The 19,018-nt window shown below is 35.5% G+C and overlaps 1 protein-coding gene across 1 annotated transcript in view; it reads right to left on the reverse strand.

The window, feature by feature from the left end:
* The window catches only part of LOC150100812 (eukaryotic initiation factor 4A-I-like), a 245,289-nt gene extending 232,935 nt beyond the window's left edge, over positions 1–12,354 (reverse strand). The window contains exon 1 of the mRNA XM_090402124.1: positions 12,184–12,354. Coding sequence (XP_090258250.1) covers positions 12,184–12,209 — 26 coding nt within the window. The 5' untranslated portion in view covers positions 12,210–12,354. The remainder of the gene's footprint in view (positions 1–12,183) is intronic.
* Between the last annotated feature and the right edge of the window lie 6,664 nt (positions 12,355–19,018).

A 19,018-nucleotide genomic window follows, 5' to 3' on the forward strand; every position in this document is an offset into this window, starting at 1 on the left:
ATAGATTGGAGGTCTAGGCTAAGGAGAATGGATGTCAGTTTAATGTGGCAAAATGTAAGGTTATGCATTTTGGGGTGAAAAGATTGGCGGCAGTTTACTGCATTGGTGGAACCGTGCTCCAGGAAATTGATGAGGCACGAGATTTAGGAGTGTTGGTAGATAAGGAATTGAAATTTAGGGGACACATTGCAAAAGTGACCAAAACAGCTCATCAAATCACTTGGTTGCTGAAGAATATGTTGACAAGCAGAGACAAGCAGGTTATTGTTCCTCTGTATCGAGCCTTGATAAGACCCCATCTAGACTACTGTGCTCAGATTTGGTCACCTAGGTTTCTTCTTGATGGGGAGGAGGTGGAGAGGATCCAGAGGCGAGTGACCAAGATGATAGCAGGTCTGTGGAATGAACCGTATGAGAACAGGTTGAGGATTTGTGGGTTGCAAAAATTGGTTGATAGGTGGAGGAGGGGAGATATGATTGAGACATTCAAATTACTGAAGGGTTTCTATAAAATTAATTCAGAAGATATTTTTGAGAACAGGGCTGGTTGTGGGAGGACTAGGGGACATCCATGGAAACTGGGCAAAAGTGTGGTTAGTAAAGTTGTTAGAGCTGGGTTCTTTACTTTTAGAGTAGTGAATGAGTGGAATGCGCTCCCTGAGTCTGTGGTGGATGCTGTGACAGTGAATGAGTTTAAGGCGAGGTATGATAGATACTGTATGAATGTCAAATAGTTGTGATGAATATGATTTGGGGCCTCCCTCGATGAGTCGAATGACTCCCTGGAGTTGTCCGTAATAATAGTAATAATAATAATAATAATAATAATAGTAATCAGATTATGTATTACAAGAATGTGCAAAGGGAATTATCAGCTCCTCTGACAAAGCTGTTTATGTTAACCCTCAGCAGTGGGAAGGTGAAGTGGAGTGAAAGAGGGCAAAATAGTCCCATTGCATAAAGGCAGCTCCAATACAGAAGTCACAAATTATAGGCCAATTAGCATCTGGAGTGGTGGTTAAAGTATATTGGAGAAATTGATGAAAGACAGAATTCAGGACTTGGATAGGAATATGATACTCTATATGGGACAAAATGGTTTTATGAAGGGTAGGTCTTGCCTTAGTAATTTGCTAATTTTTTATAATAAAGTGACAATGGAGTTGAATATGGGAAATGGCTACTCAGTGATATAGCTAGACTTTGCAAAAGCATTTTATAAGATTCCACATAGAATTCTATTACATAATTTGAGTAAATGGGAGTGATAACTGTCAGATTTTTAGGGAAAGACAACATATACTATAATATTAATTAAAAAACTTTAATACTTCTTATATTTCGGTAATGTTACATTACCATCTTCAGGGAACATAAAAATAATATGTGCATGCAGGCACTAACACTGAACAAATATGGCTGAAGACAACTACTGAAGTTGGTCCTAGAGTCCTAAAAGTGCCCCCTAGTGGGCTAAATTGGGTAGCAGTCTTTGCTGTTGGGATGATGTTCTAAAAATGCAAGCTTCCCATATTTGGGGCAGTCTCATGCATCCAAATTTGTTGAGGTTTGGGGATTTTTTTAGAGCTGAGGCTGATTCAAGGAATAATCTCTCATATTTATACTTGCTGTAGTGTAGTAAAGTGGCTTTCTTCCAGCGTATTTTGTGGCAGGTGTCCAAAGCATGGTCAGCAAGTCCTGAGTGGCTGTATTGGTGGAAACAGATATAATCCTTAGGTTCAGATATCCTGATATTAGCTGTCCTGACTGTTTGGCCGTAGTAAGACAGTTTGCAACTACAAGAGACCTGGTATACTCCAGGTAGGTCTAAGGGAAGTGACTGGTCCTTGGGGGAGCAGATAAAAGATGCCAATTTTCTATATGGTTTGCAATAAGTTGTCAAGTCATATTTTTTTAGGATTTTTGTTAGCTTTTCAGAAGTACCCTGAATATAAGGAATGATGATAGATTTCGAGTAGTTCCTGTTATGGGGGGGGGTAATTGGTTTTAATATTTTTTGGATTTTATGGGGGGGTTGTAGCCATTGACTACAAAGGTGTTAAGAATATGGTTAAGTTCAGTAGTAAGGGCACTGTTATCTAAACTGATTAATTTTTACCTGTTATATAGGATTTTTATAATCCCATATTGCTGGAAGGGGAATGGTGTGATTGCTAGTGAATGTATCTACCTGTATGTGTAGGTTTTTTGTAAACAGAGAAAGCCAGGGATCCATCAGACTGATGTGTAATCAGAGTGTCTAGGAAAGAGAGACTGTTATTGTTTTCTTTTTCCAAGGTAAACTGGATCCTGGGGTGTTGACTGTTTAAGAGTGATAAGAAGTTGTGGGGTGTGCCCAAGCCATGTGGCCAAATAGCGAAAAATCATCTACATAGCGCAGCCAAACAGTAGGTTTAAGTGAAGCCAAGTTTGAGGCTTTTTCTTCAAAGGTCTCGATAAAGAAGTTGGCCAGAGGTAGAGAACCCATAGCTGTCCCCTCTATTTGTTTATAGAATTTTCCTTGCCAAACGAAATAGCCTGAGTTCATGGTGAACTGAAATAGGGCTGATATCGGGAGGAAATTTGGCTTGGATGAGGTCGAAAGTATCTTTGAATGGGACATTGGTGAATAAGGAGGAGACATCAAAACTGACCATTATGTCAGTGTGTTGGAGTGAGAGGTTCTCTATACTGGCTTTAAAGTGGACTGAGTTTTTAATGTATGATTGTGTGTTGCCAGTATAATGTGTGAGCACTTTGGCTAATGTTTGGCTAATTTGCATGTGGAGGAATCAATGCCATCCACAATGGGACATAATGGCACATTCTGTTTATGGATTTTTGGAAGTACATATATTCTGGGGGTCTAGAGTTAAAAGGTTTAAGTTTGGTAGTCACTTCCACAGGCCATGAAGTAACCTTCTTAAGGAGCCTATGTAGTGTTCTGATTTGGGAGCCGGTGGGATCATATTTTATAGGGAAGTAAGCAGACCGATCTAATAGTAAAGAGTAAAGCTTACCTGTGTAGTCAGTTTTGTTTAGAACTACAGTGGCATTTCCCTTAGGTAAGAACACCAGCTACATCTAGTCTGAACATGGCATCCGCAATCTTCCCAACCATATTGCCAACAATATCAGACTAGATGTAGCTAGTATTCTTACCCAAGCTAAACCTCCAAAAAGCAACCTATCTAAAGAAGAATTCAAAGCTGTACAGGAAATAAAAAATAACAGTAAAATAATAATTACTAAAGCAGATAAGGGAAATCCACTGTAGTTCTAAACAAAACTGACTACAGGTAAGCTTTCCTGACTTTTTAGATCAGTCTACTTACTGCCTATAGAATATGATGGGATGAATTTGATAAAAGGAAGGAGTATTTTAAGAGCGATGATTTGCACTTAAATAGATTGGGCACTTGGTATTTATTACATTTATTGATTAAGGATAGAGTAAATGGTCAAAAACAGGGAAATGGGATTTGCTAAGGAGGCAGGGATAGAGTCAGCTGTAAATAGTATTAAGGTCATTAATCACTGTGAATTTGGGATTTATTAAGTATAATTTCTGGGAAATTCCCATGCTACTCCTCTAAAACACTATTAATATAATTAACGGCTATTTTAGCCTGTTTTTGTTTAGGAGTGTCCCTTATATTTAATACATTGGCTAACATAACTCAAAAGGGGTATTATATATTTTAGGACATTACGGGCAAGTGTAGAAGGCAATTATGGCAGAATAAAAAATGTGGAAAAATAGGGAAGTAAGCAGACCGATTTATGTACATACCTTGATTTTGGTTTAAAGATGCCTTCTAAATCCAAGCTCTTGTTGAAAGGGGGGGGAAGAGAGGGAAAGAACATGTCTCAAGTACATCCCCATGTTCTTTCCCTCTCTTCCTCCCCCCTTTCAACAAGAGCTTGGATTTAGAAGGCATCTTTAAACCAAAATCAAGGTATGTACATAATTTTTCCACATTTTTTATTCTGCCATAATTGCCTTCTACACTCGCCCGTAATGCCCTAAAATATATAATACCCCTTTTGAGTTATGTTAGCCAATGTATTAAATATAAGGGACACTCCTAAACAAAAACAGGCTAAAATAGCCGTTAATTATATTAATTGGGATTTATTGTTTGCAGAAAATTAACAGTATACAGAGTGGGCTAATTCACACATAGGGAGATTATGGGAGGAAGGGAGTATTGCAGTTTATGTATACTAATGCTCAAAGTATTCGGAATAAGTGCAAAGAATTTTTGTCATTACTTAGTATGCTAACTTGAAATAAAATTCTACCAAAAGAGTTGCAATTAATATGGCGCATAAACTTTATGTCTGTGAGTCTGCCCACCAGCCCAATGCGGAAGCAGCACACAAACAAGCGGCAATAAAATTCTGCCGAAAGAGTCACAACTAACAAGCCATACAAGCTTTGTGCTCATGAGCGCATCCCCAACATGGAAGTGGCACACAAATGGTAATGAGGTCCTATCGGTACGATAAACATGCAAAACACTTCCCGACGTGAACATGTTAAGTTATTAAAGGGGTTTTATAGGATTGATATGGAAGACTTTTTCAATACGTGACAAGAAAGGAGAGAACAAGGGGGCCACCAGTGGAAAATGTGTAAGAGTGTGGTTAACAAGGGTGTTAAGACTGCATTTTTTGCTTGGAGGGTGCTGAATGGGTGGAATGGTTGGCAGAGATAGTTATGAGTGTTTCATCAGTGAGGAGAAGTATGATAGTATTGTGTGTGTGTGGCTTTATTTCTGAACTGGATTTTTTCTTTATATGGTTGCTCTTGAAGACTAACTTTTCATTGAAAGAAAATAGAAATATATTTTATACTTATACATATTTATTTTTGCAGAGCCAAAGAATAAATTTAAGCCTGATCACATTGTGGAGACAAAAAACAGTTTCAGGGGTCCCGAAACTTCAACTCTCCCTATTTGTTTTTTGAAATTCCATGCTCTTCTTCCTGCAGATATGTACTAATTTTCTCTGCAAATATAACATGAGGACTTAAATATCTTGCCTGTGCAAGCAGATGTTTCCAGCTGGTGGCTGCAGACTGGAAAAGTTTCTTGTTAAATAAAATATATATTTTTTTATTTAACAAGAAATAATTTTCTAAAAACTTTTCTTTTAGCTTGAAGAAAACAGAAGAATATGAGTAATATAAAAGACCATTTTAGCAACAAAAATTAATTAACAAATTATACCAGTTATGTACTATTCACCATCTGATGATGTAATTTACTATGAAATGGCCAGCACACACCACTATGTGGTTGGTACTAAACATACTTTACTATTTTAATTTTAGTTGTTTTTAAAAATTTTAGGTTCATAATTTTAGATGTTAAATCTAGTTCATTCCATTCAACATCTTCCTTGTTTACTTCATGTTCCATTCTCGGCTACTCATTGTAAGTATCTAAATTCATATAGATGAACTTCATTCTTAGCACCTTTCTCATATGTACATTTCGACTGAAGTTCAACTCCAAATACCTTATCTCTACTTTCTGAAATTGCAGGTATGTTCTTTTAACAACCATATAATCTAAATTTCATATTATGTAATTTTATATCAAATGCACATTTCTCTTTCACTGGTAAAGGGGGGAGGTAGCTCTATCAACTAATATGCATTGTTATTTATAGGATAAATTATATTTTCCAAAAAAAAAAAAAAAAAAAAAAAAAAATCAATGTTTTTACTGCTCTTCTTATTTATTCACTTTGCCTCCTTGGAATGGTTTTCACACAAAAGAAATGTTTTCCAAACAATGATACAAGATCAGTAATAACAGTATAGAACTCCTGTTGATTTATTGGTACATATTATTAATAAAATGGGGGGGATCTTAGATGAGCAATTTTTTTTTTCATGGTGAGTAGGACTGCGCATAATTTTGTGCAGGGTACCCAAATTATCCACACAATCTGTCATACCGCTCCTTGAACCCATTAACAGACAAAACACTAACAACTGGCTATGGCAATCCATTCCCATCATTCACAACTCTTCAAGCAAAAAATCAGTCTTCACGTCCCTACTAACCACCCTTTTACTCAACTTCTAGGGAGAATGACTTCTTGTTCTGCCCCTCTAGACAAGTGCTGAAATATTTCCCTTCCACATCAATCCTATAAAACCCTTTAAATAACTTAAATACTTCTTCATATCCCCTCTTTTTTTTGCCTATCAACAAAATTCTGCAGTCCACACACCCTCAATCTATCTATCTTCATAGGTAACATTTTACAAACCACTCACCATCTTGGTTGCTTGCCTCTGAATCTTCTCCACCACTTCCTCATCCTCCAGAAACCTAGGAGACCAGACCTGAGCATAGTAATCCAGATGAGGACATATCAAGGCCTTATAAAAAGGAATAACTTCCTTATCTTTACTTGTTAGCATGTTCTTCGATAGCCAAGTAATCTTATGAGCTACCTTCACAATATGTCCTCTGAACTTTAAATCTCTGACTACCACCACCCATAAATCCCAGCTTCATCTATGACCTGGAGTACAGTTTCATCAATGTGATACATAGCTTGTAATCTATTTATCCCAAAATGCATAACTTGACATTTCTCCACATTAAACTGATATCCATTATCTTTTGCCCATACTGACAGCCAGTTTAAATCATTCTCCACATCACTTTGATTCACTATTACTCTACTTAATTTTACATCATCAGCAAACAACTGAATATGTCCTTTCAGTTTATTTCTATTATCATTTATGCAAATTAAACAGCTGTGATTCTAGTGCTGAACCTTGTGGCACACCTCTAGTCACCAGTTTAACCTGGATTCTGCTCCTCCATATACTAATACTTTTTGATATCTGTCCACCATTTTATCCACATAACCAATGTCATATCCATTCCCATTTGTTCTAATTTGCATAACAAAGTTCAAATCCAGCAGAATCATTGTGTAGCCATTTCTTTTATTCAACTCAGCTGTCACTATTATAAAAAAAGGTTAATAAGTTACCAAGGCATGATTGACCCTTCAGAAAACCATTTTGTCCCTCAGAGTATCATATTCTTATCCACTCATTATTGAATTCTCTTTTCGAGCAATTTTTCCAGTACTTTTACCACCACTGTGTTATCACCACTTATAAATTCCAAAATGCAAAATCCTACATTCAGCTATGCTAACCATTTGGTGTACTATACTGGAATACCATTCCTAACTTTTTATAAGATTATTTGTTACTGTTCAACCTATATGTTAACAATGTTGTACATGATTCATAGGGAAACATTACTTGCATTAAAATAAATATTTCCATCTGAATCATGTGTACCATTGTTAACATATAGGTTAAACAAAGCAAAACAAAGCCTTGTAATATCACCAAAATCACTTTGCCTCCAAATATCATGATGATCAGCAGTCTTGACTTGGGAGGTGGCTACGCATATATAATTTTCAATTAGGAAGAGTTATATATGAAACTACAAAGTTGGTATTGATGACAATTCAGGAGAGCTTGCAGCAGTGCGAAGGCATAAGAAATTGCAATGGAAGGATGTTGGTTGGTAGTTCAAGGAAAATTGTCAAGGGATATTTAAGGAGAGCAATAGCACATTGCATATTCAAGGTCAAAAGAATTAAATTGGGTGGGAGTTAATTGGATGAGTAGTTGCATCATTAAGCAGGGGAAAAAAATGTGGGAAGCATATAAGGAAAAAAAAATGATCAGGCTCAGAGCAGTAGAAAACACAAGCAACAAGAATGATCAGCATGAAAATGAAAGCAAAATCAGATTATGAGAGGAAATTATCTGAGCAGGCCAAAGGAAATTATTATTATTATGTGACACCTCCAGGGAATCCAAAGACTCATCGAGGGAGGGCACCTACGCTACAGCTCTCTGTCTCCATCACTCAATCTACCAACTACAACGAACCACAACTACACTAACGCCATCCAATGCCCACCACTACCACTGGTATTTTCACAGACAATCACAAACATCCATGCCAACGGTGGGATTCACACCCACAACCTTTTGACTAGAGTGGTGGATATGCTATTTTGGAAGCAGAATGAAAAAAACAACTGTGGAAAAACAGCTTTAATGAATGCTGATGGTAAGAAGGTGACAGAAGCAGAAATGGTAGTTGAATAACTGACTGTTTACTCTGCAGGTACATGTGCACCATCCAGGTGGAGATAATGCAATGCCTGATGCGATAAAGCTTAATATGAGAACAGAGATAGATGAACCGGAGGTGTTTAAAATACTAAAAATCTCAATGCGAATATAGCCATGTGATTGGATAAAATATTAGCCTGTGTATTACAAGAAAGTGAAATGGCAGTTAAAATCTCAGCTAGCAGAGTTGCAAAGGAGTGGAAAGAGAAAAAGTTTGCCCTCATTACATGAAGGAAAGAAAAATAGATTGCCCCATTACATAAAGGAAGGTCCAAAACAACAAATGACAGAATAATTAGTACTGCAAGAATGGTTAAGGTATTGGAAAAGCTGTTGAGTTGAAAGCAGAATTCAAGAATGGATGGAAAGAAATATGCCATCCTACTGGGGAGGGGATAGCATAGTTTTGTAAAGGAAATCATATTAGTAATTTATCATCTACAATAAAGTGACAATTGAGCTGGATAAGAGAAATGGTGACACCATGATAACACTAGACTTTGCAATGGCATATGACAGGATTTGCACAGAACCTTATGCAAGGTGGAGCAAATGGGGAAGGACATGAAACTAGTAAATTTATAAGAGTTTGGCTGATGGAGAGACATCAGGGATGTACTATATGGTGAAAGTGAATCACAGAGAAGGCAGGTGAAGTGGTATACAGAGCCATGTACTTAAGCTACTACTGTTTAATTTGTGCATCAATAACACCAAGAATGATTGGGGAGGTTACATCCAGTTGTTGGCCAATGATGCCAAACTAAGGAGGGAAATAATAGGGATGATGTAACAGTAGTGCAAGATGATTTGAACAAACTGACAGTCAATGAAAGGATAACGGTTGCCAGCTTAAAAGGCAAAAGTGTAAGGTTATATAAAATTTAAATACTGATGGTATTACACTGCAGGATATTAGAGGATATACTACAAAAGTGGGTAAAATATCTGAAAGGATCACTTCAACGTTGTTAAGAAACACACTGACAAAGGATAAGAAGGTTGCTATTATTATATGAATAGAGTGAACAGATTTGATCACCTGGGTTTCTTGGAGAAGTGGTGGACAGGATACAGGATTCTAGAGGTGAGTGACAACAATGGAGACTGGTTTGATAACACTCCCTAGGAGAAGAGACTGAAGATCTGTGGGTAAAGTTTAGCTGACAGACAAAAAAGAGAAGATATGAGTGAAACAAATAAGTTACTAAAAGTTTTATACAGCAGATTATAAAGAAAGTTTTCAATACATAACTGAATGGGAAAAAACTAGAAGTCATCCCCCCCTTGGGGCGGGGGGTAAGAATGTGGCTAGTAAGGACATGAGGTAAGTTAAAAGTAAGTTTAAAGAGAGATATGACAGGCATGTAGACCTCCTGTGATGAATCTTAAGATGTCATGGAGATGAATGTGTAATAATAATAATAACTAAAGGCAATCTCCAATCCAATCCCATATGTTATTATTTATACCCTAATTTGTCATGTGGCAATTGTCAAATTCATTTACAATATCCAGTTTTCTTTTGTTTTTATGTTGTATAAAAATCTTGTTAACTTATTGTAATTTAATACTGTGTGTATGGGGGTAATAATAATATAATTCCAATTCCCCTGCTTCAGAGACATAATACACTACTTGTATACTCCAATAAGCAGGACGATGGCCTCATGTAGGGCAACAAAAAGCATCAATCATTTAAAATTTTTCACAAACATTCATGCTGTATTAGAATTCAAACCAACAGCCTATTGGATGAAGAGTGGAGATACTATCCACTCAACAAAAGAGACTGGAAGGATTCAAGCTTCTCCCTTCTCCTCATCATACAGGATAGGTAGAATAGCCTATAGCACATCTGTGCTATGTGTGGGTGAGGGTTGGGGAAAAAAAATCTATCAACATTTTTCTTGAACAGTTGGAGGTCACAGCTGCTAAGGAACATCCTTCACAAGGAAGGATGTTCCAGAGAATAGAGGAATGAAATAAAAGAGGTAGATGAAAAGCAGTGGGTTAGCCATTAGCCTAAAGAGAAATGTTAAGCTACTACTCATGTTTTAACAGGCTCAGCAGAAAGTGAAGGAAAAGAGTGCAAAAGAAAAGACAGAATTAAAACAGTAAACCTGAGAGGTAGTGGTTGAAGTAAGTCACTAAAAGAGGGAGGGTTCACCTATTGCTCTCCATTGGACAACATTAAGGATTTTTAGGACGGTTTTAGGTGCACCATCCCAAACATGTGAACAGTATTTCAACGACAAGCAGATATGGGATTTGTACAGTTAGTAGGTGAATGGGCAAAAAGTAGCACCTTTAGCAGATGAGAATATGTAGTTTTCCTGAAAGCTGAGGGAGTTACTGATGTGATGTTTCTGCTAGAAGAGACTAGAGGGGAAATGTCAGTTAGAGGAGAAAGGAATGTGATCATACCTAGTAATTTGTGTATTGCTAAGGTAAAGGTAGATGAACTGAGATATCTTTTGTGAGAAAACAAGACTGCATTTTGGTAGTATTGAAGGCAACCAGGTTATTCTTGCACCACTGAAAAATTATTTGGACCTAGAAGACTGGAATGTTTGAGCACTGCACGATTTGTTGAATAATGTGTATTATTGTTATCAATGCTGTGATAGTAGGTCACAACTGAGAGTAGGTCATTTATATGCAAAAGAATGAGAATAGGTGATAGAACAGAGCACTTAGGCACACTTGCATTGATGGAAAAGTTTGAAGAGCAGGAAAGCCATTCACAATGATACACACATAATAACAAACATTACAGGGGGGGGACTAAACCTTTGGTGCCATATGCTATGTCTGCCAACCGCATGTTTTCTCTAACTAGTCTGCCTATTTTGTGGAATGAAAACCCTACTGCCTTTTTTTATAAAAGTTCTCAGATCATGGAAGATGAATCCAATTCTTCCCAGATGATGGACAAATGTCACATCCTTCTAACAACTATGAGAGAAACCTATTTATTAATTGCATATTCCTATTTATCATTGCTGCACTTATTACAACTGGCAATTAGATTATTAAAGCAAAGACCATTCATTTAACTTGCATCCATATAGAATCTTGTATACTGGTCAATGTATATATTCATTTCCACTTTTTTTGGAATGAAAATTAATCTGTGTTCTTTGTCCCTATAATACAGCAGTATTCCTCTTAACACTTTCCCAACCTCCCATGTAACAATACTTTTCTTACATCAAACATTTAACAGAATCTCATTTCTAAATTTTATTATGCGGCGGACCTGTGAGTTCGAATTCTACGAGAGTATGATGCCTATCATACTTTTTCCAGCATTGAAAAGTTTATAGCGGTTTATAACATAACGAAGATGTAGATCGACTTTACGATCTACATCTTCAGTACGCAAGATGATGATACTGGTATCATCATCTTGCTTACTGAAGGCCAAAACAGAATTATTTCACAAACTTTCTTTTACATTGTCTTTACCAACTTTTCTAACAATAAAAATATAATCGCTGACATTACGTTTGGTAGATGCTAATGTTCGGAAAATATATAACTAACGAATGACGACAGATAATACACCCTAATCAACAGACATGAGATGATAACATATCATGTAGATGAACACATGCCAAGCTAAAGGCGTTGATCTAATCGAAACCTCTATACTGCTTTAATAAAATGATGATATACATACACAACGATACAAATGGCCTGGAATAACTACTATATTTAACAAATACATGTGTAATACTTGCTATCTATAACTGTCCAATTAAGCCTAATATATTCGCCATGTTGGCGATAAAAACCAAAACAGGGGAAATCCAAAGGTATTTTAATTATTGAAAAAACGCGTAATACCACTGCAGGTCAGTCGTGATTCTTTATTGAACAGAGCATCAGTGCTTCAAGATATAAATATATGGTAATTACTGCTTTCACTTCGCCCGCATGATCCATAGAAAAATATAAATATAACAAAATACCTTGAATCATCAAACGGGTACGACATGATCACAGCAAAGTTCTGCGAAATAGAAAGATGGCCGGCTGAGATATTGCCAACTTTTTTTTTGTATATCAGCACCAGTTCTAAATAGAAACTTTTCTCAACAGAATTATTTGAATATATCAGAAACTTACAAGAGAATATTAAAATATCCACAACAAAAAGAAACGAGCAATAAAAAAAAATTACTATTTCAATTACGAAGTTATGGAATCTTGCGACGGAAGTATATCCGCCTCAATAAGCGCCATAAACGTCAATTAAACGAACTTCATCGGGATTATAGTTCTCATAAAGTTTCATTTCGTTGTAGTTATGGTTAAAGCAACTAAGGCTAAGTGGACATTTGATAATGGAGTTAAGCTGTTATAATCTATATGCACTCATGCATATATACTTAACGTAAGATTTCGTCACACTTCATTAAAGATCATACACCTTATTTATTGTTTGTTTATTTTTCAATTGACTAACTAACATACATCAAGACATGTATTGTATATAAAAAATACAATACAGTGGTCAAATCCTACCTTCAAACTTTCAAAAATGAGTATGAGTTGCATCACGATACCCATTTCCTAACCTAAAAGGATGCTTTTATGTAACTCAAACGTAAAAGCTTCCTTTTAGGTTAGGGAATGGGCATCGTGATGCAACTCATATTCATTTTTGAAAGTTTGAAGGCAGGATTTGACCACTGTACTGTATTTTTTATCATGTGTAGCATTGGATTAGCTTAAGACAGAAATTAGTGTTAGATTGATCAGCAATCTGAGATACGCTGATGATACAGTACCCTTTGTAATGACTAGGACAAATCCTTGACAAAGTTAATGGAACAGCAAGAACAGAGGGCTTCAACCTCTAATTAGGACTCTAATTAGTCCTAGCAAGACAGAACATTACTGTTCTCAAAGGAAATACAGACAGGGAAGCTCCTGAAAACCAAGTTTACCTTAATGCAGTGGCGTAGCAAGGGAAAAGGGGGGGGGCGCCCTGGGCGACACTTTTTTGGTCTCACCTGAGACACAATTTATTTGTCGACGATTCTTTTATTTATGTTAACTAGCAATTTTTATTACTTAATTAATAATTAGTTTTTAACAACAACTATACTTACAACTAAAATAAATAAAATATAAATATAACAAAACTGTTATATTTCCCTATCATACTATAATTCAAATTCTTAAAAATAAAACGCAAGGCAAGGCGATTGCTTTATTGGTTTATTGCCTATACTGTGGTGGCTGCTTCTCAGCAGCGTTCGGTACACATTTGCGGAAACGTATGTTTTTTTTTCCCTTCTTCTAATTTTGCTTATAACTAAGGCCATCGACAGGATTTTAGGGCACTTGGTAACAATATCTCTGTGTTTCTCTGTTATATCATTGCTTAACCCTTTTGATGCGTTTATGCAGTGTATAAAAATTAACAAACATGATTTGTTTTTACCCTAAAAATGCTAAAATGTCTGATTCATCATCAGTGTTTTTCTAATCTGTTACACATTTACATCATTTGGCTCGTTATCGAAACCGCTGAAAAAATATTTATTATATTCTTTATGTATGATTAATCTAGAGCAGGAGTGGATAACCCTTAACATGCCTGCCAAACGTGGCACGACAACGACTGTTTTCCGGCATGAAACCCAGGGCTCATCGTAAAAAATAATTAAATAAAAAAATATATTTCAAACATCTTGGCTGACACATATTTTAACTAATATAATATAATTTTAATAAATACAGCGATACCAGATAAAAATGCAATAAATAATTAAACCCTACCAACTGTTTCAGTAATAATAAGTAATAAGAAAATTAGAAACAAACATCCTATTTCCAAGCCATCTATATCTCCGCGATATACTGCCAAGTTTTGTCCAGTTCAGTTGTTGCATTATTCGTCAGGCATCCAGACGTGGCGTGACTCCTTAACCATCATTTGATATATCTTTTCATGTTTCGTAAAGAACGTATGCGTTTTCTAAAGTATATTTGGATTTGGATTTTATTAAATCAAATACAAATATAAGTCATTAAAATATGGATTGGAAGTATTTATTGTCAATTAATATGTTTAACTTATTAAATATAAAAGCAAATTTCCTTTACATTTCCATAAACATACCGTATTTACTCGAATATAATTCGTACTTTTTTCCTCCCAAAATTAAAGCTAAAAATCGTGGTGCGAGATATATGTGGGGATTTTCGAAAACTAAAGTTTTAAATTTTTTTCGTAAAATCAATTGCTATTTCCTGCTTAGAGAGCAGTTTCCTTGTGTGCATCCTATCCGAATAGCACCATCTGCTTTCCCATTATTTCAAGCAAAAATTACCAGTAATTTACAAGTCTTGAGATACTTAATGAACAATCCTTCACGAATGACTAATGAACAGACAGCTATGGTACTAGGCCAGTAAAGATATGTACATATGATTGGTGTGATATTAACAAAACATCACGCGAGTCAAAGACAATTTTCAACAGTAAAAGTCAGCAGACAATTTTTGAATTGAAATGCTAATTCTCTTCAACCAAATTCAATACCTGAAAATGCAATAACAATATTCACTATATATTTCTTAGCTTTAACATATATACGAATTTTAACACTTTCTGTTGATTTTTATTGTTGCTCTGCATTTGAACTGGGGAGACAGACTCCCACACATCTAGTTTTTAGTGTTTGCCAGTGCAGCATATGGTTTTGCTTGAGGCTGAATAGCATAGTTTCTGTGGGAAGGGGACATGTGATTCATTAGTTAGTGCCATTTTTAACCCAGCTATCTCTAATTGCATTATTTGTTGAGAAATATATTACACAGACTGCAAATGTTTGTACCTTATTCAGTGATGCAATAAAACGACTTGCTTTTACTTGCGTCTGCATACATATTGGCTAGTAGGGAGGGCGCGTGATTTGTCACAGGAAGTAGTCACTATCGCTCTGATGTGAACGTGATTAAATTTTTTTTTTTCTGTGCGAGGTATATGCGAAACTTTTCGATTTCTTTTTTTGCAAAGTAAAATCAGGGGTCCGAGTTATAGGCGAAGGCCAGTTAAATTCCAGTAAATAAGGCAAGTTATTTTTAAAGCTACCATGTGAAATGTATTATCAATATTCAGGATTATGAAGTGTTGTCTGCACATGATTAGATTGCATGCGTACCCTTCTCTTTCATTTGCATGTATGTGTAGGTCGGCTTATAATTTTACTAATTTTTGGCTTAAACTTAGTTGGTATATGCAGAGAGTGATTATGATGAGATCGAGTCCAAATTATAATTTTTGTCAGTGTCTATATGTCTTTGACCACATTTTTACACCCCATAATCCGATTTTCATTAATGTTAAGAGCTGTATAAATAAAGCAATTATTTAATTGCTTCCTTATATTTATTTATTTATTTGCTTCCTGCTCTTTACAGATTGAGTAGAATGTCACAACCACCAGCAAAGAAACGTAGACATTCAAATGAAAAGAATATTAGACAATTTAAAGAATACTGGACTGAAAAAATGTGGCATGATTAAGAAAGATAATGAAGCATTATGCATTTTATGTCCCGAATCAGTTGTTTGTAATACTTCTTCTGTAAAGAGACATTTTGAAACTAAATCAAATTAAGTAACAAAAGTGAGCCAGTAGTAGGCCTAGTTCCAATTTAGTTGCTGCTAGTTTTGAGGTTTCAAAAGTTATTGTTCAACGTGGAAAACTACTCAGTGATGGGGAGTATATTAGGGAAGCATGGCTAGAATGTGCTCCATTCCTTTTTGACAATCTTTCAGAAAAGGTAAAAATTATTCAGCGCATTAAAGAATTGTTTGAGTAGAAAAACAATTAAGGATAGAACACGTAAGTTGGAAAGGAATACAGCAGAGTAATTAACAAAAGATTTGGCTTCATGTAAGTTCTTTTCTATCTGTGTTGATGAGAGCAAAGACATTATATCATCAGACAAGCTGGCAATCTTTGCTCGATTTTGTAGAGATGACGAATTATGCAAAGAGACGATTATCCTTGTAACACTACCTGAGCGTACTTGGGGTTGAAATATGCAAAGCAGTTAGGAACGAATTATCTATTCGGCAAATTGATATTTCAAAAGTGGTATCCATCACAACAGATGGTGTGCCCAGCATGATTGGTAGGGAAGCAGAATTTGTAAATCTCTGTGCAAAACATGTTGATCATCCACTAATAGGTTTTCATTGCATCCTACATGAGGAGAATTTATGTGCAAATTCTGGCTTAAAGGAACTTCAAGAAGTGATGCAAACAGTAACCAAGGTTGTTAATTACATTTCTGCACTTGCTTTGAATAAAAAAACAATTTCAGAATCTATCGAACGAAGCGGATTCGGTGTACAACGGACTAATAATGTACAACAATGTCCTTTGGCTTAGTCGAGGTCTTGTTCAAAAACGATTTGTTGACTGCCTGGATGAGATAAATGTCTTTTTGACTGATCAACAAATGTCTTATAAAGAAATGTATGACATCGTGTGGATTTGTAAACTGATGTTTATTACAGATTTTTGCGAACATTTAAATGACTTGAACCTCAAACTACAGGACATGAAATCATCTTCAAATAAACTTGCAGATGTTTTCGTGGATAAATATGGAAGATTTTGAAATGCAGTGGATTGATTTTCAAAGTAGCTCAATTCGGAGGCAGAAATTTGTTTTCAAAGTTGACTTGGAAAATATTGAAAAGGGTCGATTAGAGACCGGAGTAACAGAGAGAGAAGTGCGAGAAAAGGGATACTAAGAACTTGGAATGCTATTCCCGAAACTTTTGTATGTTTAAACATCCTTGTAACAGCATTAATATCAATTGTTGCATCTACATATTCTTGTAAATCAATGTCCTCAGTGATGAACTTTGTTAAGTCTTGTGACAGGAGTAGCCTTGCATATGAAACTAGTAGTGCATGCATATTTCTAAAGGCTACAAAATATAAACCTGTTATCAATTAATTGTCATTAGTGATGCAAAAGCAGCAGAAGTTTCATTGATAAATAAGTAAATAAATAAAATGTCCACTATTTTTCTTTCTCTAGTTTTGATTTGATGTTTCCTGCTAAAAATGGTAAAGATCAACTTCTGTTTATTATATTATGTAGGTAAAATAACAATTTATTTTGTTTGTAATTTTTATGTATTACTCGTAAGGGATTAACGAGTAATACAATTATATCTTTAATTTTATTTTATTTTATTGTGCTTTAGTCAAGTAAAACAATTATGAGATGGTGCACTGCAATATATCGGGAAAACTTGAAAAAAGTATGTATGTCTGATTGATCGCTATAAAAAAAAAAGAAGAATTATTGTTGACTCTTTTGCTGATGTTAAAAATTATGGACTTTTAAGTAAAAATTCTGTCACTTTTTACATTCATTCAATCTTTACAATAATCACTCTTGCAATATTCTTTGATTTTACAATTCTAGTGTGATTTTTGATTATTTGAAAAAGTCTTCTCAATACTTAAAAGACACCAAATAATAATATGTTCCCCAAAATTTCGGTTGGTACATGAGAAATGCACAAGTTGCCCACCCCTGGTCTAGTCTAGATTTAAACAAATCTATCATACTGCTGCGCGTTTGGGAGTTTACGGCGAAACGCTAGACAGTCTTACCAGCGGTGACGGTGACTAAGCCTCAGATTGTCACAAATGCTTTTTGTCTTTTTGACTCTTTTGTAGTATTTTTGGTGTGTCTTGAGAAGGGTGGCAAACTCAGAGACCGCCCCGGGCGGCAAAAGCTCTAGCTACACCATTGCCTTAATCGGAAAATAATTGAAGACATCAGTAAGTTCGAGTACGTGAGCTCCATTATTAATGTGAAGAATTGCTGTTCAGAAGACGTCAGAAGAAGATTAGGAGAGGCTAAAACAAGAGGCAGAGTCTTGTCTAAAATCTGGAAGGATGGATCAATCTTCACAGGAACAAAATTGAGGATTCTGAATATAGCTGTTTTTCCAACAGCGACTTATGGATATGAAACTTGCCACCCAAAGAAGTCTGATAGGAAAAGGATAGCTGCTTTGAACTTTAAGGCTCTTTAAGAATAGTTACAAGAGAAATTTGATTAACTTTGGACAAGTTGAAAAGATGGAGGGGGAACTTCTCTAAACAGTAATAGAAGATAAAGTTCTTTGAAAAAGAGTAAGAGTAGCACATCAAGGAGATAAATGGTGTGTCTGGAGCTTCTGATCTTCAGATAGTTGAAGCCTCCAAAAAAAGCATATAATAGACCACCTGGCGAGAACTGGTGTGTGGCATATCACCGAGCAACCTAGTGACCATACGGCATCTGATGATTTCCAATGAATAAATGGAATCACCTTCTATCACTAACTGCAGACAGCTAATATGCAGGGTAGTAAAGTACAAGTATCATTCAGTCGAATCAGACATCACAAAACTCACCAGCATCTGTTTGGTGAACAATATCATACTCATTTGTAACTGGGTACGAATGAATGAATGATTTTAAAAAGTGCTATTTTCATGATGAGTACATTTTTGATTCTCAATAATCAGCAGGTTTTTCAAGAATTATCGTTATATCTGTGACAAATTATTAAAAAAAATTTTTAATCTTCATCAGAGATAGTGATACTTGATGGAATATCCAATAAAATGTCCTATAGTATGTTAAATTATTAAACTTTAACCACTCCTGGTTTATGTACCTGAGATACATAGTATGGTTTTCTCTATTTTTTTCTTACGACACATATGATTCCATTGAAACCAAATCTTTTTTTTTTATTATTTC

The sequence above is a fragment of the Typopeltis vanoorti genome, chromosome 12 (assembly GCF_054136105.1).
Source record: "Typopeltis vanoorti isolate ZY-2024b chromosome 12, IOZ_Tvanoo_1.0, whole genome shotgun sequence".
Classification (NCBI taxonomy): Eukaryota; Metazoa; Arthropoda; class Arachnida; order Uropygi; family Thelyphonidae; genus Typopeltis; species Typopeltis vanoorti.